The following is a 26,151-nucleotide window of genomic DNA, read 5'->3' on the forward strand; positions in this document are numbered from 1 at the left end:
GCGAGCGAGCGAGCGAGCGAGCGAGCGAGCGAGCGAGAGCGAGCCGAGCGAGCGAGCGAGCGAGCGAGCGAGCGAGCGAGCGAGCGAGCGAATGCGAGCGAGAGAGCGAGCGAGCGAGCGAGCGAGCGAGCGAGCGAGCGAGCGAGGAGCGAGGAGCGAGCGAGCGAGCGAGCGAGCGAGCGAGCGAGCGAGCGAGCGAGCGAGCGAGCGAGCGAGCGAGCGAGCGAGCGAGCGAGCGAGCGAGCGAGCTAGCTAGCGAGCGAGCGAGCAGCGAGCGAGCGAGCGAGCGAGCGAGCTGATGCGAGCGAGCGAGCGAGCGAGCGAGCGAGCGAAGCGAGCGAGCGAGCGAGCGAGCGAGCGAGTAGCTAGCGATCGAGCGAGCTATCGAGCTATCTATCTATCTATCTATCTATCTATCTATCTATCTATCTATCTATCTATCTATCTATCTATCTATCTATCTATCTATCTATCTATCTATCTATCTATCATTCATCTTGTCAAAAGGCAATAAAATGTATAAGTATGGAGTTAGGCTACTTGTACTCTTAGCTAGCAGTATGAATATTGTGATAAACTATGTGCAAGTAAATATATAGAATTACATTATTTTTTTTTAGTTTGCCTAAATACTTATGTAGATAAGATACATACTTCTAAGTTCTTTAGAATACGTATTTAAAGAAAATTCATTTATTTATATTATACAAAACAAAATAGAAACCAATATTTCTCCTAAAGTTAAAGGTTAACTTGAGCAAGAAAGAAAAAACTGCTAAAGTTTTGATAAGAATACACATTTGGTTAAATATTAGAATTATGAAATAAACATTGAAAATTACGTGAATTATTTAACAAAAAATGACCCGACAAAATGTTAAACACAACACTAGTATAGGTGTGCATGAGACATAAAAACTAAACCACTAAAAAACAGCTAAATTGGTGGTGGCCATCATGATTTTTAAGTTGATATTATAAAATAAATGAAAACTTTCTAATTCCCCACCCTGTAAACATTAAAAATGTCCCATTTAGATTAAATATAAACAGACATAAGACACGCAAAATTAAACTATTTTTGCGAGAATTTATAAAAAGGAACCTTAAGGTATAATAAAGAGAAACGTTATTAAAGCTAATAAATAAATAGCTATAAGAGCATTTGTTTATACAAATATTGAACTTACAAATTAAATTGCGCCATAATCCAAAATTTTCAGTTAAGCAGGATAATATAAGAAATTTTGACGTATTACTGTAGCTGGAATTTTTCATCTAGTATTTACGAGCTTTTGATATGAATTGTGGCAGTCAATTGAATAATATAAATATCTCTGCTTCCAACATAGGAATCAAATTAAATGTTTAGTTTAGTCACTCCGCATTCTGTTCGTTCGCTCGTTATAAACATTTAACATTGATCATCTATAAATGTTAATTGTTCATCGTCTATCCAATGCTTTGCTTTTTTTTAATAACTGATAATGGTTACCGAATAGTTAATTGACCCCTCTCAATTAGTCGAGTCATCTAAACAGTCTTTTTTAGTATCAGTTGATGTTCCAACTTAAATTGCTAACTTTTCACACATAACGCAAACACCTGCTACTGTAGTTCACTCCTTTTCTGCAACAGAATAAAATCAAAGTTTGCAGGAAAAGCACACCACTACTGGACGCAAAGGCAGTAGTAGCAACACGTCCAAAACAATTGCAGGCAATTGCTCGTTAAACTAATTCTTTATTTTACTTTTTATGTCTTCAAAATAAAATTGAGATTTATTTAATTGAATTTAATTAACTTGTGCGAGTCCCATGTATACATTTTTTGTATTATTTTTTTTGTTGAACGTACCACCATCACCACTAATGTACGAAAAAAAGGAAAAATTTTGATTTGTTTTAATAAAAAACAAGAAGAAAATGAATACTACAACAGAAAACAAATTGTCTTCTTGTATTTTGACAGTAGTTGTCAAAAAGCAATGATTCTAAAACTGTTAGTTGAAAAGTTTTTTTTTCGCAATGATTGTTGAAGGGGGGATATATATAATAGGGATGCCAGTTTGCTAAAAACAATTGTATTTCATGGGTTTTTGTCTTAGATAAGGTAACTTTGCTAATTGATTTAAAATTTTAACTGTCACTCGATTTGAAACCAAATTTGTGATATTATTTTTCGTTTAGTGTTTCTTCCGGTAGATTTTAAACAATTATTAAATAAATGTTTGGCTCATCGATCCAGATGTCTGGTTTAATTAAAATTTTTTCACTAAAAATGCGTTCTTTCAGAAACATTTTAGAAATTTTACACTTTACTAAATATTTAACTTTTCACTAATAATACGATTTCACTATAATTCTTCCAACAAATTTTATAATTTATTATTCTGAAAGAAAATATAGTCAGTTAAGAATAAAAACAAAAAAGTATCCAAATTGTATTATATTCAAAAATGTATTTATTTTCTAAATATTTTAAATTTTTATTTAGGTATGTGAGGAAAAGCGATTTGGACTTGAAATCAATAAAAAACTATTTGTGTTTTGCACACTTTCAAATCGATCGATTTCAAATCCTTCGATTTCAACAACACATCCCGGTTTGTATAAAAAAAACTTAACGCAATAATAATAAAACAGAGATATTGAATATTTTAAACTATACCAATAATGTAAAAATTATTGAAAAAAGCTAATTATATTATTTTTAGTTACAGATAAATATTTCCAGAAAGAAATTAACAAAATGTATAGAGTATTATTAATATATGTATATTATACAAATAATAACCCATTTTTTATTTAACTTAAAGCTAATAATGATTTATTATCAATATTATTATTATTGTTATTTATATTTTCAATATTATTTAAAGAAGCACGTTTTAAATCATGACAATGATTCCAAAATTTAACTAAACGATTATCGGTATTTGAACAAAATTCACGAAAATCTTTAAGCATTTTCAATTGAAATAATTCACCTTCGGATGAATTGTTAATGAGAAGAGATTTCCATTTTTTATTTGGTATCATATGATTCCAGGCCCATAAGAAACCAATCTGAAATTATGCAATGTTTATTTTAGCTTAAGAAATATATTAAATATTTATTAAAATGATGAATACCTTCTTAGGAACATTAGTATTATTGGTGTGACCATAAACACAACGTGTAACATTGGCTTCTTGTCTACTTGGTGAATCCATTTGATAATTGGTATTTTTAGAACAGCTATGGAATACAATTTAAATTTAAATTAATTGTTTATGAGATTTTTTGCTAAATTTTTATAGTCTATTACCGTATAAGAGCAAACATATTTCCAGAACAATGAACATATTGATATTCCTTTGGGATCTTAGATAATGAATAAGAATAAAATATATTCATTTAATTTTTATAACATGAATAATAATTTTTAAACTTGGAAGATTTCCTTTCTTATACTCACATCTTTGTTAAAAGTAAATTTCTTTTCCACAACACAGGGTAAAAATCCAAAACGTGCTAATATAGCTTCTTGGAATAATAACATACGATCGGCTCTAGTTTCTTCCGAAAATTCTGCAGACAACAAAAATTATGTCGTTAACCAGATCAAAAATAAAATCAAAATTTGAAAAACAACTTACCTTCAAACATATTGACCCCATTATTTAAATGCTGAGTAGCCAAGGGTATAAATATGGGTCCTCTGAGAGGATCAGATTTCTCGGTAAATGGTTCAGCCATGGGATCGGCGGGGTACTGGTACTAATTGGTAATTACACTGATTGGCTTTACGTATCCAGCCATTAATCTTTAATTTGAAATGAAAAATATGAAATTAATTTATTTTTCTAGTTCAATTCTAAGTAATTCAGTTCTAGTTCAGTTCTAGTTCTAGTTCAGTTCTAGTTCAGTTCTAGTTCAGTTCTAGTTCAGTTCTAGTTCAGTTCTAGTTCAGTTCTAGTTCAGTTCTAGTTCAGTTCTAGTTCAGTTCTAGTTCAGTTCTAGTTCAGTTCTAGTTCAGTTCTAGTTCAGTTCTAGTTCAGTTCTAGTTCAGTTCTAGTTCAGTTCTAGTTCAGATCTAGTTCAGTTCTAGTTCAGTTCTAGTTCAGTTCTAGTTCAGTTCTAGTTCAGTTCTAGTTCAGTTCTAGTTCAGTTCTAGTTCAGTTCTAGTTCAGTTCTAGTTCAGTTCTAGTTCAGTTCTAGTTCAGTTCTAGTTCAGTTCTAGTTCAGTTCTCAGTTCTAGTTCAGTTCTAGTTCAGTTCTAGTTCAGTTCTAGTTCAGTTCTAGTTCAGTTCTAGTTCAGTTCTAGTTCAGTTCTAGTTCAGTTCTAGTTCAGTTCTAGTTCAGTTCTAGTTCAGTTCTAGTTCAGTTCTAGTTCAGTTCTAGTTCAGTTCTAGTTCAGTTCTAGTTCAGTTCTAGTTCAGTTCTAGTTGTTCAGTTCTAGTTCAGTTCTAGTTCAGTTCTAGTTCAGTTCTAGTTCAGTTCTAGTTCAGTTCTAGTTCAGTTCTAGTTCAGTTCTAGTTCAGTTCTAGTTCAGTTCTAGTTCAGTTCTAGTTCAGTTCTAGTTCAGTTCTAGTTCAGTTCTAGTTCAGTTCTAGTTCAGTTCAGTTCAGTTCTAGTTCAGTTCTAGTTCAGTTCTAGTTCAGTTCTAGTTCAGTTCTAGTTCAGTTCTAGTTCAGTTCTAGTTCAGTTCTAGTTCAGTTCTAGTTCAGTTCTAGTTCAGTTCTAGTTCAGTTCTAGTTCAGTTCTAGTTCAGTTCTAGTTCAGTTCTAGTTCGTTCTAGTTCAGTTCTAGTCAGTTCTAGTTCAGTTCTAGTTCAGTTCTAGTTCAGTTCTAGTTCAGTTCTAGTTCAGTTCTAGTTCAGTTCTAGTTCAGTTCTAGTTCAGTTCTAGTTCAGTTCTAGTTCAGTTCTAGTTCAGTTCTAGTTCAGTTCTAGTTCAGTTCTAGTTCAGTTCTAGTTTCAGTTCTAGTTTCAGTTCTAGTTCAGTTCTAGTTCAGTTCTAGTCAGTTCTAGTTCAGTTCTAGTTCAGTTCTAGTTCAGTTCTAGTTCAAGTTCTAGTTCAGTTCTAGTTCAGTTCTAGTTCATTCTAGTTCATTCTAGTTCAGTTCTAGTCAGTTCTAGTTCAGTTCTAGTTCAGTTCTAGTTCAGTTCTAGTTCAGTTTAGTTCAGTTCTAGTTCAGTTCTAGTTCAGTTCTAGTTCAGTTCTAGTTCAGTTATTCAGTTCTAGTTCAGTTCTAGTTCAGTTCTAGTTCAGTTCTAGTTCAGTTCTAGTTCAGTTCTAGTTCAGTTCTAGTTCAGTTCTAGTTCAGTTCTAGTTCAGTTCTAGTTCAGTTCTAGTTCAGTTCTAGTTCAGTTCTAGTTCAGTCTAGTTCAGTTCTAGTTCAGTTCTAGTTCAGTTCTAGTTCAGTTCTAGTTCAGTTCTAGTTCAGTTCTAGTTCAGTTCTAGTTCAGTTCTAGTTCAGTTCTAGTTCAGTTCTAGTTCAGTTCTAGTTCAGTTCTAGTTCAGTTCTAGTTCAGTTCTAGTTCAGTTCTAGTTCAGTTCTAGTTCAGTTCTAGTTCAGTTCTAGTTTCAGTTCTAGTTCAGTTCTAGTTCAGTTCTAGTTCAGTTCTAGTTCAGTTCTAGTTCAGTTCTAGTTCAGTTCTAGTTCAGTTCTAGTTCAGTTCTAGTTCAGTTCTAGTTCAGTTCTAGTTCAGTTCTAGTTCAGTTCTAGTTCTGTTCTAGTTCAGTTCTAGTTCAGTTCTAGTTCAGTTCTAGTTCAGTTCTAGTTCAGTTCTAGTTCAGTTGGAGTAAAAGTATTTCTTAAACACTTGCCAAATCCCAAACTATTGGTCCCGACGATGTAACCCATTGTACTACAATCTCAAATGCAAAACCTGTTTGCATAACAGTGTGATATTTAACGTGTCCCCACTCCATGCGTTCACTCTTTTGGTTGACATCAATTTCCAAATGTGAATGACGATAGATTTTTTCTGAAAGAAAATAAAGGTTTAAAAAATTTTGTTTATATGTACATATTATTTAAAATTCCCTTCCAAAAAATTGCAATTTGTAATTTTAAATTATTTGATACTTTTTAAATATCAAAAAATACGCGTGTAATTGATAAACATTCTTACGATTTTTACAACAATCTGTCCAGGATTGTGGTGGTGGTATATCTTTTAGAAAATTCGGTATATGCGGTAAAGTAGCTTCATCATTCCATAAACTGTTGCAGCCCAACAATTCAATTTCCATCCATTCATTCTCAAAGGCACTTAAATCATTAAGAGGACGTATGTAGTCTTAAAAAGTAAAAAAATAATTAGTCTTTATTGAAAATATTAATATTTTATACTAACCTTTAACATTTTTATCTTGTTGAGCTATAAAATATAAATAAAAGCCCGCTATTACTGGCTTATTAAAATCACCCGAGGCATGACATATAAGTTTCTCTTTGCGCATGGCCTCTAAAATTTCCAAAGGATTACGTGAGTTATCCAAATTGTTTTTAAGCCACATTAAGGCATCAAACGATACAAATGTATACGAAGGCAGGCTTTGGGTTTGTGAAATGAAGGCAACGCCATTAACGGGATGTTTCATTGCTTCAAATATTTCATTGATTGAAGCATTGGGTCGTAATTTAATTTCGGTAGAGGATCTTTAAAAAAAAGAAATAAAAATATTAATTTCATATTAATTAAAATAATTTAAAGGAAATGTATGAATGTTAATTACCCTTCATCATAATCATCATGCTGATTCAGCTCTGAATTTAAGGCAATTGCAGCAGCATCAGCTGCCGGATGTATAATACGTCCACCTGCCCGTTCAGTTTTTAAAACCGTAGAACGTGCTATGTAACTATTTAAAAAATAATTTAAATTATATACAAGTACATAGAAGTATTTTACAAATATTTGGTGTAATCGTTTATGCATTGAAAATACATTTGCCAAATAGAGAAAAACAACTCAAAATTGCAGTTAATGAATTTATGAAAATTATATACAAAATATGTTTAATGAGATTTTTTTAAGTTTTTTAGATTTTAATGATAAGTATGTGCCTTTACAAAACAAACCAACAAACCTTTGCTGTGGTGAGTTAAAAATAATATGATGTTTATCAGAGAATCTAGTTGTGACATGCTGTAAGCCAAAAACCATAAAATAAAATAAAAACGAAAATAAATTAAAAAAGCAATATTAAAATATTAAGCAGACAATTTTTTCTACATAGTACTTTACGTGGCATAAATACATATGTAGCGAGACTGATACCACACTTCTGTAATTATTATATAAAATAAAATAAACAATTTTGCTAATCCAAGCAATAAACAAACGTTGTTCAGTTCTAATTTTCGTTCAGTTCTAGTTCAGATCTAGTTCAGTTCTAGTTCAGTTCTAGTTCAGTTCTAGTTCAGTTCTAGTTCAGTTCTAGTTCAGTCTAGTTCAGTTCTAGTTCAGTTCTAGTTCAGTTCAGTTCTAGTTCAGTTCTAGTTCAGTTCTAGTTCAGTTCTAGTTCAGTTCTAGTTCAGTTCTAGTCAGTTCTAGTTCAGTTCTAGTTCAGTTCTAGTTCAGTTCTAGTTCAGTTAGTCAGTTCTAGTTCAGTTCTAGTTCAGTTCTAGTTCAGTTCTAGTTCAGTTCTAGTTCAGTCTAGTTCAGTTCTAGTCAGTTCTAGTTCAGTTCTAGTTCAGTTCTAGTTCAGTTCTAGTTCAGTTCTAGTTCAGTTCTTAGTTCAGTTCTAGTTCAGTTCTATAGTTCAGTTCTAGTTCAGTTCTACTTTCAGTTCTACTTCAGTTTCTAGTTCAGTTCTAGTTCAGTTCTAGTTCAGTTCTAGTTCAGTTCTAGTTCAGTTCTAGTTCAGTTCTAGTTCAGTTCAAGTTCAGTTCTAGTTCAGTTCTAGTTCAGTTCTAGTTCGTTCTAGTTCAGTTCTAGTTCAGTTATAGTCATTTCTAGTTCAGTTCTAGTTCCAGTTCTAGTTCAGTTCTAGTTCAGTTCTAGTTCAGTTCTAGTTCAGTCTGTTCAGTTCTAGTTCTAGTTCAGTTCTAGTTCAGTTCTAGTTCAGTTCTAGTTCAGTTCTAGTTCAGTTCTAGTTCAGTTCTAGTTCAGTTCTAGCTCAGTTCTAGCTCAGTTCTAGTTCAGTTCTAGTTCAGTTCTAGTTCAGTTCTAGTTCAGTTCTGTTCAGTTCTAGTTCAGTTCTAGTTCAGTTCTAGTTCAGTTCTAGTTCAGTTCTAGTTCAGTTCTAGTTCAGTTCTAGTTCAGTTCTAGTTCAGTTCTAGTTCAGTTCTAGTTCAGTTCTAGTTCAGTTCTAGTTCAGTTCTAGTTCAGTTCTAGTTCAGTTCTAGTTCAGTTCTAGTTCAGTTCTAGTTCAGTTCTAGTTCAGTTCTAGTTCAGTTCTAGTTCAGTTCTAGTTCAGTTCTAGTTCGTTCTAGTTCAGTTCTAGTTCAGTTCTAGTTCAGTTCTAGTTCAGTTCTAGTTCAGTTCTAGTTCAGTTCTAGTTCAGTTCTAGTTCTAGTTCAGTTCTAGTTCTAGTTAGTTCTAGTCAGTTCTAGTTTCAGTTCTGTTTCTAGTTCAGTTCTAGTTCAGTTCTAGTTCAGTTCTAGTTCAGTTCTAGTTCAGTTCTAGTTTCAGTTCTAGTCTCAGTTTAGTCAGTTCTAGTTCAGTTCTAGTTCAGTTTAGTTCTAGTTCTAGTTCAGTTCTAGTTCTAGTTCAGTTCTAGTTCAGTTCTGGTTCTAGTTCAGTTCTAGTTCAGTTCTAGTTCAGTTCTAGTTCAGTTCTAGATCAGTTCTAGTTCAGTTCTAGTTCAGTTCTAGTTCAGTTCTAGTTCGTTCTAGTTCAGTTTCTAGTTCAGTTTAGTTTCAGTTCTAGTTCAGTTCTAGTTCAGTTCTAGTTCAGTTCTAGTTCAGTTCTAGTTCAGTTCTAGTGCTAGTTAAGTTCTAGTTCAGATTCTAGTTCAGTTCTAGTTCAGTTCTAGTGCAGTTCTAGTTCAGTTCTAGTTCAGTTCTAGCTCAGTTCTAGTTCACTTCTAGTTCAGTTCTAGTTCAGTTCTAGTTCAGTTCTAGTTCAGTTCTAGTTCAGTTCTAGTTCAGTTCTAGTTCAGTTCTAGTTCAGTTCTAGTTCAGTTCTAGTTCAGTTCTAGTTCAGTTCTAGTTCAGTTCTAGTTCAAGTTCTAGTTCAGTTCTAGTTCAGTTCTAGTTCAGTTCTAGTTCAGTTCTAGTTCAGTTCTAGTTCAGTTCTAGTTCAGTTCTAGTTCAGTTCTAGTTAGTTCTAGTTCAGTTCTAGTTCAGTTCTAGTTCAGTTCTAGTTCAGTTCTAGTTCAGTTCTAGTTCAGTTCTAGTTCAGTTCTAGTTCAGTTTTAGTTCTGTTCTAGTTCAGATCTAGTTCAGTTCTAGTCAGTTTGTTTTTTTTTTTTTTTTTTTTTTTTTGTGTAATAGAAATAAATAATCTGGCTACATATGTATGTATGTACAAAACAAGTGCTTAAAATAAAATTAATATATTTATAAAATTAAATGTTTTTAATAAGTATTATAAGCAGACATAAAGATACAAAGACACGTAGCTTTTGAAACTTTTGTATAAAAGATGTTGACATCTCGCCATTAACATTTTAATAACCATAACAACAGCATTCAAATCATTTCTTAAAAAATAATAATTAGTATTTATTATAGAGGAACCATCTTCCAATCCACATTGGAGCATGTATTTTCGCTTCTTTAGAAGTTTCATTTCTGCTGCGTTAAGTTTCGAATTTTCAATATCATTATGTTTTTCTAGTATCACAAAGGCTTCAATTTTTGGAACCAGGTGAAATGGTATCTAAGCTAACTTATGAGGCGTCAAGAAAGAAATGAATATTAGACCTATTTCGAAAAGTGATTTGTAAATAGTCCTTTCATATTTGTAGTTTAGAATCAAAACTAAAACAAATATAAACAATTATGTATTTGATTTGATTTAGATTATGAAATATAAAAAAAAATAAAGAAAAACAATAATATTGAATATTAAGCTGCGTGTCTATTACAATTTAAACTAGTGAATAATAAATAAAAATAAAATAGATACGTAAATAAATAGTAGTAGTGATTAATAATAGTATTAATTAAGCAAACACCAAATGTTTGTAATAAAAAATGTTTTAACCAAGCCAAACCATTTTAAAAGGCTAACAAACAAAAAATATTGTTTCTTTAAACTAAAATTGTTTATATAAAAACCTTGGTCGCTTTTCGGGCAAACGATTACTGCCAACACGTTCACGAAACGGCGAATTTGTAACACCCTAAATATTAAAAAATATATAAAAATTTAGTGGACCTTTTTCTTTAAAATTAATTAATTAATGCATTTGTTTTGCAAATTAGAGGGTAAAACAAAGAACAAAACAAAAAAATATATATGTTTGTAATTAACAAGACAAGGGACAAAATTTTTAGAATTAAATTAAAGTCTTGACAAAAACAATTAGAAAAAACTAGTTTTTAGTAAAAGAGGAAAAAAGATAGTAAAAGTTTTAGATAGAGAACCTGATTAGATGGAGGTCTGGATATTATGCTGGTACTGTGGCGCCTTCTTGTTAGATGACTTTGTGCAGTAGGACTATCCTGTAAACGATTCCAACTCAAACACATAAGGCAAAAGCAACAATAATAAAATTTTGGGAAAAAAGTATTAAAATTGTTGTTGTTGTTGTGTGGTAAATATTTTTTAAATAAATATTGTAGTATGTAGGTTAAAAATTTAATTAATATTGTAAAATAATACTGTACATAAATACGTTTTTTGGGGAAAAATATACATAAATGTAGTAAATAATAAAAAAAAAATAAATTCAAATAAAATAAATAGTAAAGATAATAAATAAAACTGGCAAATAAATATAATAAAGAACAATATTATATAAAGCATAAAAAAACATAATTAGTTTAACTAAATTCCATACAAAAACGAGAAATAAATAATTAATAACAGAAATAATCAGAAATAATTGATGATATGCTTACGCGTGCTTTACGTCTTTTCAATTTATTCAAATGCAATTCAACGAAACGCATAAAATCATCTACTTGTTGCTTAGTATGTCCACGGCGTTATCGGTGAAGACATCACAGTGCTGACAACCTTGTTCAATTATTGTATTCATAGCTCTATTCTCTTTGGGTAATAAATACATACGAAACGCCAATATTTTAAGCTCTGGAAAAATATACAATACTGTTTATTAAAATTTATTGCACAAAAATAGAACTAAAACAGAACTAGACTAACTAGAACTGAACTAGAATGAACTAGAACTAAACTAGACTGAACTAGAACTGAAACTAGACTAACTAGAACTGAACTAGAACTGAACTAGAAACTGAACTAGAACTGAACTAGAACTGAACTAGAACTGAAACTAGAACTGAACTAGAACTGAACTAGAACTGAACTAGAACTGAACTAGAACTGAACTAGAACTGAACTAGAACTGAGACTAGAACTGAACTAGAACTGAACTAGAATGAACTAGAACTGAACTAGAACTGAACTAGAACTGAACTAGAACGAACCTGAACTAGAATGAACTGAACTTAACTAGAACTGAACAAGAACTGAACTAGAATGAACTAGAACTGATCTAAGAACTGAACTAGAACTGAACTAGTACTGAACTAGAACTGAACTAGAACTGAACTAGAACTGAACTAGAACTGAACTAGAACTGAACTAGAACTGAACTAGAAATGACTAGAACTGAACTAGAACTGAACTAGAACTGAACTAGAACTGAACTAGAACTGAACTAGAACTGAACTAGAACTGAACTAGAACTGAACTAGAACTGAACTAGAACTGAACTAGAACTGAACTAGAACTGAACTAGAACTGAACTAGAACTGAACTAGAACTGAACTAGAACTGAACTAGAACTGAACTAGAACTGAACTAGAACTGAACTAGAACTGAACTAGAACTGAACTAGAAACTGAACTAGAACTGAACTACAACTGAACTACAACTGATCTAGAACTGACTGACTAAACTGATCTAGAACTGAACTAAACTGAACTTAGACCGAACTAGAACTGAACTAGAACATGAAACTAGAACTGAACTAGAACTGAACTAGAAATGAACTAGAACTGAACTACGAACTGAACTAGAACTGAACTAGAACTGAACTAGAAACTGAAACTAGAACTGAACTAGAACTGAACTAGACTGAACTAGAACTGAACTAGAAACTGAACTAAGACTGAACTAGAATGACTAGAAACTGAACTAGAACTGAACTAGAAACTGAACTAGAACTGAACTAGAACTGAACTAGAACTGAACTAGAACTGAACTAGAACTGAACTAGAACTGAACTAGAACTGAACTAGAACTGAACTAGAACTGAACTAGAACTGAACTAGAACTGAACTAGAACTGAATAGAACCTGAACTAGAACTGAAACTAGAACTGAACTAGAACGAACTAGAACTGAACTAGAACTGAACTAGACTGACTAGAACTGAACTAGAACTGAACTAGAACTGAACTAGAACTGAACTAGAACTGAACTAGAACTGAACTAGAACTGAACTAGAACGAACTAGAACTGAACTAGAACTGACCTAGAACTGAACTAGAACTGAACTAGAACTGAACTAGAACTGAACTAGAACTGAACTAGAACTGAACTAGAACTGAACTAGAACTGAACTAGAACTGAACTAGAACTGAACTAGAACTGAACTAGAACTGAACTAGAACTGAACTAGAACTGAACTAGAACTGAACTAGAACTGAACTAGAACTGAACTAGAACTGAACTAGAACTGAACTAGAACTGAACTAGAACTGAACTAGAACTGAACTAGAACTGAACTAGAACTGAACTAGAACTGAACTAGAACTGAACTAGAACTGAACTAGAACTGAACTAGAACTGAACTAGAACTGAACTAGAACTGAACTAGAACTGAACTAGAACTGAACTAGAACTGAACTAGAACTGAACTAGAACTGAACTAGAACTGAACAGAACTGAACTAGAACTGAACTAGAACTGAACTAGAACTGAACAAAGAGAACTGGAATGGATGTTTGAATTTTGAATTTTGTTTCCACCTCACGCAATAATGGAATGAGTGGGCGGCGCAACTGCTTTAACAAAAGTAACGATTTACCTCTGTGTTAAGGGAAGTATAATAATGTTTGTAAAATAAAACTTTTCTCATATCAACTCACCTCCATTAAGGGATAATCAGTATCTCCTCTAGTGCAAATATAATGATCCATATAATTCCAATTGAAATTTTCCAATTTTTCGGTAGTAAAATTAACACCAGAAATCTCATAGGTTTCATGTTGAGGGGCATGGAAACGATAACGATAATCAACATTAATAGGGGGATAAGGATGTCTTAAAAGAAAACAAGAAAATATAATCAATAGTATTAAAGTATACCCACACAATCATTCTCACCTTGGCCTATAGCCCGTTACAGTGATAACCGAACCATTTAAGGTGATTTATGGAAAATACGACCTATCGATAATAAATATTCTTTAGTGATCTCCGTCATTGGTTTCATATGCAACACCGATGTAGGTTTTTGTTGTTTCAGACCACCACAACATGGTGCCTGAGCCGGAGTTGTATTTGCCTTCTCTTCCAAAACAATCAATTGAAAACCTTGAGCCAAACGTTGTGATACAATTTCCGTACAAACTTCTTCAGTTGTCAGAGGTTTACGATAAATAGCACGACTATTGGCATAATCTAAATTTACATCATCCGGCAGTAGAGTATAATCGGATATAACATAATCATTGTGCAGAGAACGCTTATCGGGGAAATAGTCAGTGGTTATGGGCAGACAAGCGGGTATCGTTAGAGATTTCCAATCTACCCCTATAAAGTTTTATGGTGGCAAATTATGTCATATTAAGAAAAATGGAAAAGATTATTAAAATTATTTAGTTTTTTTAATATTAATTTTCTGTGTTAACATTTACAACAATACAACACTCTCGATTACGAATAGGTAGTGTTTGGTTTTTGTATTTTGTTTAGTGAAATAATAGGACACTATATTTAAATACCATAATAACAATAACATAAATTAACCACACCATTGAAAAGGAAAGCATTTAATTAATATACATAAATGTACTAGAGCCCTGCATGAGTGACTTAAATAATAAATTAAAACATTTGATTTTTTTTCAAACACTGTGTTTGACTCACTCATTGTTTTATGAATGAAATGAATAGTATATTTGAAAATAAGGAATGTTAGTCAATACTCAATTCAAACGAAACAAGTAATGAGAGTGTTTTGTGTGATTCAATTCAAGTAGTATACAGTGAGTGAATCGAGTGAAAGCAAAACAATTTTTAAGTTTGACAAATTAACAGATTTTTTGAATATTACTTCGAATTTTCGAACTTAATTTCGAATAGTCGAAGATAATATAGTAGCGTCATCAACTGTACTTAACACTGCCAAATTTCAGCCAATTTGGTCCACGGAAACTGGTTTTATCAGCTTTAAATTTTTTTCGAACATGAGTTCGAATTTTCGAAATTTTTTTTTTAGTTTTTTGGACTCAAAGAATAATTTAAAAGCATAAAAAATTTTTCGAACATAACTTCGAATTTTCGAACTTAATTTCGAATATTCGAACATAATATTATCTTGTCATCAATTGTACTCAAGACTACCAAATTTCAGCGAATTCGGGCCACAGGAACTAGTTTTAACAGCATTCAAAATTTTCACCACTTATTCAAGAAAAAGTTTGAATCGATTCATTCGATCCAAACAATCTATTTTGTATTGTTTTAACATAAACAAATTGTTCACTCACTCGATTTGAATGTAGTTGCACATTCACTTGATAGTACTCACAACGTTTGAGTATAACAAAACTTTGTAAATACTATTCTAAACAAACAATGAGTTGAGTGCAAAACAATGAGTCACTCATTGTGTGTAGCAAATAGAGTTACTCATGCAGGGCTCTAAAATGTACCAAGTTGTAATTAAACGTTGAAAGCCAAAATAATAAAAAAGCATTAGGGAGTTACTTTTAGGGAATCATTTTTATGTTTTATAAAATGATCTTTTAAAATATTTCACATACACCAAAATACAAGTAAGTATAAAAATTAACAAAATTTTTTTATACATATATCATTAGAATATTTAAAACATTAGAAAACTCAGCTCTAAGTGTTAAAGTATTTTTTTTAAAAATTAATATTTAAGAAACCCTTTGATTTAGAATTAATTATACTCAATTTGAGATCAAACCTCTAAGTTTGCAGGTTTCATACATATTTTTATGGTTACATTTCTTATATTTTATTTAGTTTATAATTGAAAATTAATATCCTTGATAGTTTGATATTGTTTATTCAGTAGATAGAGTAGTTTCTTCTTTCATAAAACTCAAATCATTCGGACAGACACATAATTATGTATATAAAAGTGCATATTCTTTTAATATTTTTAATAAACAATTTATGAGTGATGTAACTTTTCTATTCTACGAAATAAATGAATGTAAATTAATAGATAAATACATTAAATATATTAAGGTCTTTAAATACTTGTATAATCATGCATTAATAAAACAAACATGCAACAAATCTACTAAAAATATACCAAATTCAATTAGAATTAAACCATAGTTATATAATTCTGATAATAATTTTAAAAATTTAAAAAAATTGTTAAATTATTTTCAATAATTTATCGAAAATTTTCAATCAAACAAAGACAGAACTGAACTAGAACTGAACTGAACTAGAACTGAACTAGAACTGAACTAGAACTGAACTAGAACTGAACTAGAACTGAACTAGAACTGAACTAGAACTGAACTAGAACTGAACTAGAACTGAACTAGAACTGAACTAGAACTGAACTAGAACTGAACTAGAACTGAACTAGAACTGAACTAGAACTGAACTAGAACTGAACTAGAACTGAACTAGAACTGAACTAGAACTGAACTAGAACTGAACTAGAACTGAACTAGAACTGAACTAGAACTGAACAAGAACTGAACTAGAAAACTGAACTAGAACTGAACTAGAACTGAACTAGAACTGAACTAGAACTGAACTAGAACTGAACTAGAACTGAACTAGAACTGAACTAGAACTGAACTAGAACTGAACTAGAACTGAACTAGAACTGAACTAGAACTGAACTAGAACTGAACTAGAACTGAACTAGAACTGAACTAGAACTGAACTAGAACTGAACTAGAACTGAACTAGAACTGAACTAGAACTGAACTAGAACTGAACTAGAACTGAACTAGAACTGAACTAGAACTGAACTAGAACTGAACTAGAACTGAACTAGAACTGAACTAGAACTGAACTAGAACTGAACTAGAACTGACTAGAACTGAACTAGAACTGAACTAGAACTGAACTAGAACTGAACTAGAACTGAACTAGAACTGAACTAGAACTGAACTAGAACTGAACTAGAACTGAACTAGAACTGAACTAGAACTGAACTAGAACTGAACTAGAACTGAACTAGAACTGAACTAGAACTGAACTAGAACTGAACTAGAACTGAACTAGAACTGAACTAGAACTGAACTAGAACTGAACTAGAACTGAACTAGAACTGAACTAGAACTGAACTAGAACTGAACTAGAACTGAACTAGAACTGAACTAGAACTGAACTAGAACTGAACTAGAACTGAACTAGAACTGAACTAGAACTGAACTAGAACTGAACTAGAACTGAACTAGAACTGAACTAGAACTGAACTAGAACTGAACTAGAACTGAACTAGAACTGAACTAGAACTGAACTAGAACTGAACTAGAACTGAACTAGAACTGAACTAGAACTGAACTAGAACTGAACTAACTGAACTGAACTAGAACTGAACTAGAACTGAACTAGAACTGAACTAGAACTGAACTAGAACTGAACTAGAACTGAACTAGAACTGAACTAGAACTGAACTAGAACTGAACTAGAACTGAACTAGAACTGAACTAGAACTGAACTAGAACTGAACTAGAACTGAACTAGAACTGAACTAGAACTGAACTAGAACTGAACTAGAACTGAACTAGAACTGAACAAGAACTGAACTAGAACTGAACTAGAACTGAACTAGAACTGAACTAGAACTGAACTAGAACTGAACTAGAACTGAACTAGAACTGAACTAGAACTGAACTAGAACTGAACTAGAACTGAACTAGAACTGAACTAGAACTGAACAAGAACTGAACTAGAACTGAACTAGAACTGAACTAGAACTGAACTAGAACTGAACTAGAACTGAACTAGAACTGAACTAGAACTGAACTAGAACTGAACTAGAACTGAACTAGAATTGAACTAGAATTGAACTAGAACTGAACTAGAATTGAACTAGAACTGAACTAGAACTGAACTAGAACTGAACTAGAACTGAACTAGAACTGAACTAGAACTGAACTAGAACTGAACTAGAACTGAACTAGAACTGAACTAGAACTGAACTAGAACTGAACTAGAACTGAACTAGAACTGAACTAGAACTGAACTAGAACTGAACTAGAACTGAACTAGAACTGAACTAGAACTGAACTAGAACTGAACTAGAACTGAACTAGAACTGAACTAGAACTGAACTAGAACTGAACTAGAACTGAACAAGAACTGCTAGAACTGAACTAGAACTGAACTAGAACTGAACTAGAACTGAACTAGAACTGAACTAGAACTGAACTAGAACAACTGAACTAGAACTGAACTAGAACTGAACTAGAACTGAACTAGAACTGAACTAGAACTGAACTAGAACTGAACTAGAACTGAACTAGAACTGAACTAGAACTGAACTAGAACTGAACTAGAACTGAACTAGAACTGAACTAGAACTGAACTAGAACTGAACTAGAACTGAACTAGAACTGAACTAGAACTGAACTAGAACTGAACTAGAACTGAACTAGAACTGAACTAGAACTGAACTAGAACTGAACTAGAACTGAACTAGAACTGAACTAGAACTGAACTAGAACTGAACTAGAACTGAACTAGAACTGAACTAGAACTGAACTAGAACTGAACTAGAACTGAACTAGAACTGAACTAGAACTGAACTAGAACTGAACTAGAACTGAACTAGAACTGAACTAGAACTGAACTAGAACTGAACTAGAACTGAACTAGAACTGAACTAGAACTGAACTAGAACTGAACTAGAACTGAACTTAGAACTGAACTAGAACTGAACTAGAACTGAACTAGAACTGAACTAGAACTGAACTAGAACTGAACTAGAACTGAACTAGAACTGAACTAGAACTGAACTGAACTAGAACTGAACTAGAACTGAACTAGAACTGAACTAGAACTGAACTAGAACTGAACTAGAACTGAACTAGAACTGAACTAGAACTGAACTAGAACTGAACTAGAACTGAACTAGAACTGAACTAGAACTGAACTAGAACTGAACTAGAACTGAACTAGAACAGAACTAGAACTGAACTAGAACTGAACTAGATCTGAACTAGAACTGAACTAGAACTGAACTAGAACTGAACTAGAACTGAACTAGAACTGAACTAGAACTGAACTAGAACTGAACTAGAACTGAACTAGAACTGAACTAGAACTGAACTAGAACTGAACTAGAACGGAATTAGAACAAAACTAGCAATTTTCGTTCAATTACTATATTCTGGAAATTTTCGATAAAATATTGATTTATCGAAATCTTTCTATCAATTTAACCATTTATCGATATTTTCAACAAAATTTAAATATATATTTTTTTTAAATTATGTATTGAATTAAATTTTTGATAAATTTAGTTTATGTAAAAACTTTTCATTAAGTTCCAAAGGATAAAATAGACATATAACTATGGCTGTATTAATAATGCAATAAAAATCCAAATATCCGTAAAATTTTCTTATACTTAAAAGTGTTGTTTGTAAACCAATATTAATTACCAAAATTTATTTAAAATTAATTGTGTCTTGGTACATACTGCATTTTATAATAAATAGTGTGCAAAAACGTAGTATTTAAATAATAATATTATTTGAAAACTATCTACAGTGTGAAAAAGTGTTCATTTGTGGTAAAATAATCGTTTTTTTTTTATTAAATGTTGAAGCTGTTTTGATAAATTTATATGCAAATTAAATGTTATTACTAGAAAAAAATGTGCGAGCTTTGTTTATATAAAAATATAAATTTTGTTTAACTACAAAAAAAATTAATAAAAATAATTATATTACGTTCCATTTTGTTTGTTTATACAAAATTTGCTAACCTATGATTATTTTTCCTTTTCCATCAGCTTCTGTCTCGAACACATTTCCCATTGTGGTTTCTGTTTCAACTATTGGTATTAAATGTTTACGCACACTACCATTCACTGCGATTATGTTAAATGAGTTGTTATGTTTTTCCAAACAAAAATGTAATTATATTATTGTTTTTTTTTTTTTTTTTAATTATATAGTTGTTGTAGTGAAGGTTTGATGGGAACGGGAACAACAAAACAGTTTGAAAAAGAATTAATCGTTATTTGTATTTTAATTGAGATGGTTAATAGATGTTAAAGTATGAATGAGAGGATATTAAAAAAATCATAAGTAATTTTAACAACATTTAAAAATAAATATGTATGTATTAGTTTCGTAATAAATAGTATGTAAATGATGGGCATGATGTCTATATTGGCCGTAACTAAAATTTAGTGTGACAATCATCTTGTCATTTTCTATAGAATTATAATTAAATGATAATTTACAAATTACCAACTTATCTTTGTTTCATACATAACGTCTTGTAGAGTTGTTTAAGTTTGTTTATTTACTATTATAAGTTTTTTTGTAGGCGTTATACAACTCTTCCATTAAGTTGTGAATTAAACAATATAAACACAAAATGTGATGATTATTACTATGTAAACATTATAATGCTGTTACTTATATAATATTTTATACCTAATTGCATATTATTATGAAATTTATATGAACTATAACTAAACTATAACTGAACTAGAACTGAACTAGAACTGAACTAGAACTGAACTAGAACTGAACTAGAACTGAACTAGAACTGAACTAGAACTGAACTAGAACTGAACTAGAACTGAACTAGAACTGAACTAGAACTGAACTAGAACTGAACTAGAACTGAACTAGAACTGAACTAGAACTGAACTAGAACTGAACTAGAACTGAACTAGAACTGAACTAGAACTGAACTAGAACTGAACTAGAACTGAACTAGAACTGAACTAGAACTGAACTAGAACTGAACTAGAACTGAACTTGAACTGAACTAGAACTGAACTAGAACTGAACTAGAACTGAACTAGAACTAGAACTGAACTAGAACTGAACTAGAACTGAACTAGAACTGAACTAGAACTAGAACTAGAACTGAACTAGAACTGAACTAGAACTAGAACTGAACTAGAACTGAACTAGAACTTAACTAGAACTAGAACTGAACTAGAACTGAACTAGAACTGAACTAGAACTGGACTAGAACTGAACTAGAACTGAACTAGAACTGAACTAGAACTGAACTAGAACTGAACTAGAACTGAACTAGAACTGAACTAGAACTGAACTAGAACTGAACTAGAACTGAACTAGAACTAGAACTGAACTAGAACTGAACTAGAACTAGAACTGAACTAGAACTAGAACTGAACTAGAACTAGAACTGAACTAGAACTAGAACTGAACTAGAACTGAACTAGAATTGAACTAGAACTGAACTAGAACTGAACTAGAACTGAACTAGAACTGAACTAGAACTGAACTAGAACTGAACTAGAACTGAACTAGAACTGAACTAGAACTGAACTAGAACTGAACTAGAACTGAACTAGAACTGAACTAGAACTGAACTAGAACTGAACTAGAACTAGAACTGAACTAGAACTGAACTAGAACTGAACTAGAACTGAACTAGAACTGAACTAGAACTGAACTAGAACTGAACTAGAACTGAACTAGAACTGAACTAGAACTGAACTAGAACTGAACTAGAACTGAACTACTAGAACTGAACTAGAACTGAACTAGAACTGAACTAGAACTGAACTAGAACTGAACTAGAACTGAACTAGAACTGAACTAGAACTAGAACTGAACTAGAACTGAACTAGAACTGAACTAGAACTGAACTAGAACTAGAACTGAACTAGAACTGAACTAGAACTGAACTAGAACTGAACTAGAACTGAACTAGAACTGAACTAGAACTGAACTAGAACTGAACTAGAACTGAACTAGAACTGAACTAGAACTGAACTAGAACTGAACTAGAACTGAACTAGAACTGAACTAGAACTGAACTAGAACTGAACTAGAACTGAACTAGAACTGAACTAGAACTGAACTAGAACTGAACTAGAACTGAACTAGAACTGAACTAGAACTGAACTAGAACTGAACTAGAACTGAACTAGAACTGAACTAGAACTGAACTAGAACTGAACTAGAACTGAACTAGAACTGAACTAGAACTGAACTAGAACTGAACTAGAACTGAACTAGAACTGAACTAGAACTGAACTAGAACTGAACTAGAACTGAACTAGAACTGAACTAGAACTGAACTAGAACTGAACTAGAACTGAACTAGAACTGAACTAGAACTGAACTAGAACTGAACTAGAACTGAACTAGAACTGAACTAGAACTGAACTAGAACTGAACTAGAACTGAACTAGAACTGAACTAGAACTGAACTAGAACTGAACTAGAACTGAACTAGAACTGAACTAGAACTGAACTAGAACTGAACTAGAACTGAACTAGAACTGAACTAGAACTGAACTAGAACTGAACTAGAACTGAACTAGAACTGAACTAGAACTGAACTAGAACTAGAACTGAACTAGAACTGAACTAGAACTGAACTAGAACTGAACTAGAACTGAACTAGAACTGAACTAGAACTGAACTAGAACTGAACTAGAACTGAACTAGAACTGAACTAGAATTGAACTAGAACGGATCTAGAATTAAACGACAAATAAAAGTGAATTAGAACTGTTAGTTTTTATAAAACTGATTCCTCAGTATGTCTTTAAGAGATGATTTGCTAAAAAATTTTAATGAGTTAATAAAATAAAAATATTAATAGTGTATGGGTACTTCCAGATAATTAAAAATTCTTGTAAACACTTTACTTAAAAAAATAAAATATATTTCTTAAACCTAATGAGTATTATAAAACAAAATTAAATGCAATCAAATATAACATAGTGGAAAAAATATACTAATAAGCTTAAAAGCTTGTATTATTATGTAAACCCTTTTCTAATAGTTTCATATCAATTATATATGTTTGTATGTATTGTTATTTTAAAATTAATTAATTTCATATATGCACTTTTTCGGTATAAATTTGTATTTATACTTTTGTTTTCCTTTTGTAACACAATTACCCAAACTGTTAAAGAACAAAAATTCCAAAACATAAACTAAAAAATAATAATATTAATTAATATATAAACAAACTGTAAAAAAAACCAATAAACATAGATTGTAAACAATTTTAAAGGGGGTTGAAATGAGAAATTCGTTTTTTGACAATATCACAATAAGAGTTTACATAGAGAAAAACACATATTATATTGCCAAATGTTTAAAGTGGACAAAGTTTTAGTTTTGGAAATACCTGTGGTAATGGCTGGAGTCCACTCCTGTTCACCAGTAGCACCCCAGAGAAAACTCTTAGCTGGTACTGCGGCAGTTGAGGTGTTAGCCACTAATGCTGAAGTATTTAGTAGGGAATTGTTGCGTTTTCTAGTAACTGGAAAGTTTTAAAAAATATTAAATATAAAAAATATAGATTTACATATTAGAGAGTCTTACTTTCAAGTTTATCAGTTTCACCCGTATTGTTTAAGCTATTTGTAATGGATTTACTTAGTGTCGAACAATTTGATGTATGATCGTACTCCATAGAATTGTAACAAGATGAGTAGTCATTATCATTATTGTTATTGAATTGATTGCAATTTTGTTTTGCTGGTACTGCCTGATAATGATGCTGCTGTATGAGTACTCCGGTGGGACCCTAAAGAAAATAATTTTTAATTGATTCTATTAATACATACATTTTAGAACTGTACTAGAACTGAACTACAACATATTTATTAAAAGAATAAACAAAAAAATATTTCAATTACCTTTGGAAAAATATGAGTCCAACGACGACGATTTGATGTCAATTTTATTGTTACATGTGATGGATCAAACGGATTAATAAGTGACCTTCCTGGTCTTACTATGGGTGCAATGGAAACAATAGAACGTCTGGCATTTTTCTCCGAGGCCAAAGATTCAGAAAGATTGGTGACATCACTCTAAAAGTTATAGACATATTCATACTTATAAAAAAGAATTATTCGAATAAACAAACCATGGCTGCCAAAATTCCCGAAGTACCATGATGTATATCGGGATCAGACATTTTGCGTCTTAAACTGGGCACTTTAGTAGGGGTAAAGTTTTCCCAATCATTATTTTGAAAAGCATACGTTTCTAAACTGGGCACTGATGTCTTCTTAGCTCTAATAATACGCTGTAAAGAACTGGAAACAAAAATAATAAAAAATCATTTAAACTAAATATAGAGTTTATTACCAAGTGCCCTGAGCTGGTGGTGGTTGAAATATTTGATCATCATAGGCTTCATAATCAAACAAAGAATTATGTATATATTCCGATTGATTACAACTAAGGAAATTATTTTCATTGTCCTTTAAAGAGAAAAAATCATGACCAATAAAGAATTTTGTATTTAGTTTAATATTCTTTAAAACTTACACTATTAGTATCCATTTTAATAGGAGCATTTGCAATCATAGGAGGCAATTTAATGCGTGGTATAAAATTTGAGTAGGCAATCTTTTTATTAGTGGAATAAAAACTTAAATTTATCCAATGCGGTAAAGAGTAATCATCTGCTGCTGTGAGAGAAGTGTCTTTATTATGAAATTTCAATAAAGGAACAGCATGCAAAGGCTGTTCGCCAACACACACCAAATCGCTGCCCACACCATTATCTATGACCTAAGGTAAATAATTTCATAATTATAAACATTTCTTTAATATTTAAAGGAATACTAACCCTTTGTTTCGTTATATTGGTTAGTTCTCGATCTACCTCAAATACTCCCACCCCGGGAGTTACCACCACTGACAGCTGACCTGTACGATCAAATGTACGATCTAGATAGTGTTTTTCAAATGTGTTTAAGGAAATATTTAATACTTCCAAAAAGTTGCCTTGAGCTGCTGTCGAATTATAAGCTGTTGGTATTTTCACACCCTCCCGAGCATGATAATTTAATACAGTTTTTTGATAAGAAGTAAATAGTTTTCTTAATTGAGCCAATACCGTGCACCAATCATCATTGCGTTCATTTTGTATGGCTACGCGATAGAAATCCTCATAAAATCTTCCTTTATAATCCATTTGTAAACATTCACGCATATGATCGGGAAATTCATCCAGTGATTTGGCGGCGTAAAATGTGCGTGAAAACAGAACTATGGTGACTTCATGATTACAACCAAGTTTTTTCCATTTGTGAAATAGTTCTGTAAGAAAACCATTTACCGCCTTTTCGAAATACAAATCTCCATGTATATCAAAGTCCCACATTTCCGAAGACATTTGTAGGAATAAGTAGACCATTGAGGTGCTGCTGCGAAAAACTATTTTTGTATCTTCGGTTATAACACCACATGAAACACGTTCACCTTGTGACCACATCTCGTATACTTGGCAACGTATTTGCATGTCATTGTAGTCGATTTTTTTTATTGACATAAACACATGTATTAGTCTGTTTGTTTTTTTAAAGGAAAATAAAATTATAATTGCAGTTCTTTAAAAATGCCTCTTTACTTCTTTAAATACACCTACAACTTCCAACAAACACACCTACTCTACCCTAATAAGAGCAACTCACCAAATACTTCTTTAAACGCCACATTTCCGAACGACCCATATACTGATCCTTAAAAGTAATTTCAATTGAATCTAAAGCAACATCAGCCACATCGACCACACGCATAACAACATCATTAAAGGTGCGCAGTTTAAATTGATTTGCCACACCACTTTCTATACTAATCACATCACGATTTTTCAGATCTGTAAATGTCGTTATCTGCAATAGCAATCTTGTATTTTCCTCATCGTCACGATGAAATACCTCAACAATATCTCCCGCCTTAGCATCGGGGTGTTCCTTGTTGTTGATTAAAAGATCTGCATCTGTGATAGAAAAAGTAAAATCTTGTGTATACTTATTTAGCAAATTTTTCCATATATTTTTACCATTATATGATTTAGTGTGTGTATATAATTTATATAATTTCATTTTTCTTTTGTTTCTTTATTACAATTCGTTGTTATTTAATTAAAATTTTACTTATTTTCGTAATTTATGCATTGTTTTCTTGTAAAAAAACACAAACGCTTACAATGAAAACAAAAGTTGTAATGAAAAAGAAGAAATTTCTTATCAATATTTAGAAATCATCTGTTTTGATGACATTGCCAACTGTTTGTTTTAGCAGTACAGTTTTGAAATAACTGCTTTCGTTACAATTTATAGTTTGTTTACAAATGAGAAGGCCAACTGAGTTTATTTATAATTTATAATTTTTCCCAAAGGCCTTACTTTCATGTTTTGGGTTAGAAATTTGCAAAACTAAAAAGCGGTGCCACTTTTCGACAGGCATCAAATGTATCAACCAGTCTGTTCGACGAAGAGGAAAAAATATGTCTGTCGTATTTGCTTTAAAAAATACTTTATATTACAGTGGACTATTGACAATCTAATCCATTATTTAATTAATTAGATTTAGCCGTTGATATGCAAAGTAGGGTTCTATAAATCGACTTTCGAAGTCGACTATTTTGTTCCAAAAAAGTCGATAACTCGACTATCGTCTATGAAAAAAGTCGACTCTGTAAATAAAAAACCAAAAGTCGAAAAGAGTCAAAAAGTCGGAAAAAGTCGGAAAAAGTCGGAAAAAGTCGAAAAAAGTCGAAAAATGTTGAAAAGTCGATGAAAGTCGAAAAGTCATAAAAAGTCGAAAATAAGTCGAAATGTCGGTATAAGTCGGAAAA

General features: G+C 31.8%; 1 protein-coding gene across 1 annotated transcript; it reads right to left on the bottom strand.

The window, feature by feature from the left end:
• Window positions 1-2,448: 2,448 nt before the first annotated feature.
• On the bottom strand, window positions 2,449-25,546 carry LOC119604909 (GATOR complex protein Iml1). Its single transcript, XM_037957815.1, is given in 29 exon segments — window positions 2,449-3,068; window positions 3,135-3,240; window positions 3,311-3,366; window positions 3,461-3,573; window positions 3,642-3,753; window positions 3,755-3,808; window positions 5,814-5,974; window positions 6,122-6,289; window positions 6,347-6,651; window positions 6,729-6,854; window positions 10,222-10,286; window positions 10,531-10,608; window positions 11,008-11,084; window positions 11,087-11,182; window positions 11,185-11,200; window positions 13,224-13,398; window positions 13,462-13,507; window positions 13,510-13,890; window positions 19,301-19,405; window positions 22,678-22,812; window positions 22,875-23,079; window positions 23,192-23,368; window positions 23,425-23,596; window positions 23,649-23,764; window positions 23,832-24,077; window positions 24,136-24,831; window positions 24,833-24,856; window positions 24,983-25,290; window positions 25,354-25,546. Coding segments are annotated over 29 exon segments (4,623 nt in total). The 5' UTR covers window positions 25,397-25,546; the 3' UTR covers window positions 2,449-2,807.
• Between the last annotated feature and the right edge of the window lie 605 nt (window positions 25,547-26,151).

The sequence above is a fragment of the Lucilia sericata genome, unplaced genomic scaffold, assembly GCF_015586225.1.
Source record: "Lucilia sericata isolate MDLA Ls3-8-SP2 unplaced genomic scaffold, ASM1558622v1 Contig000443F_arrow, whole genome shotgun sequence".
NCBI classification, from domain to species: domain Eukaryota; kingdom Metazoa; phylum Arthropoda; class Insecta; order Diptera; family Calliphoridae; genus Lucilia; species Lucilia sericata.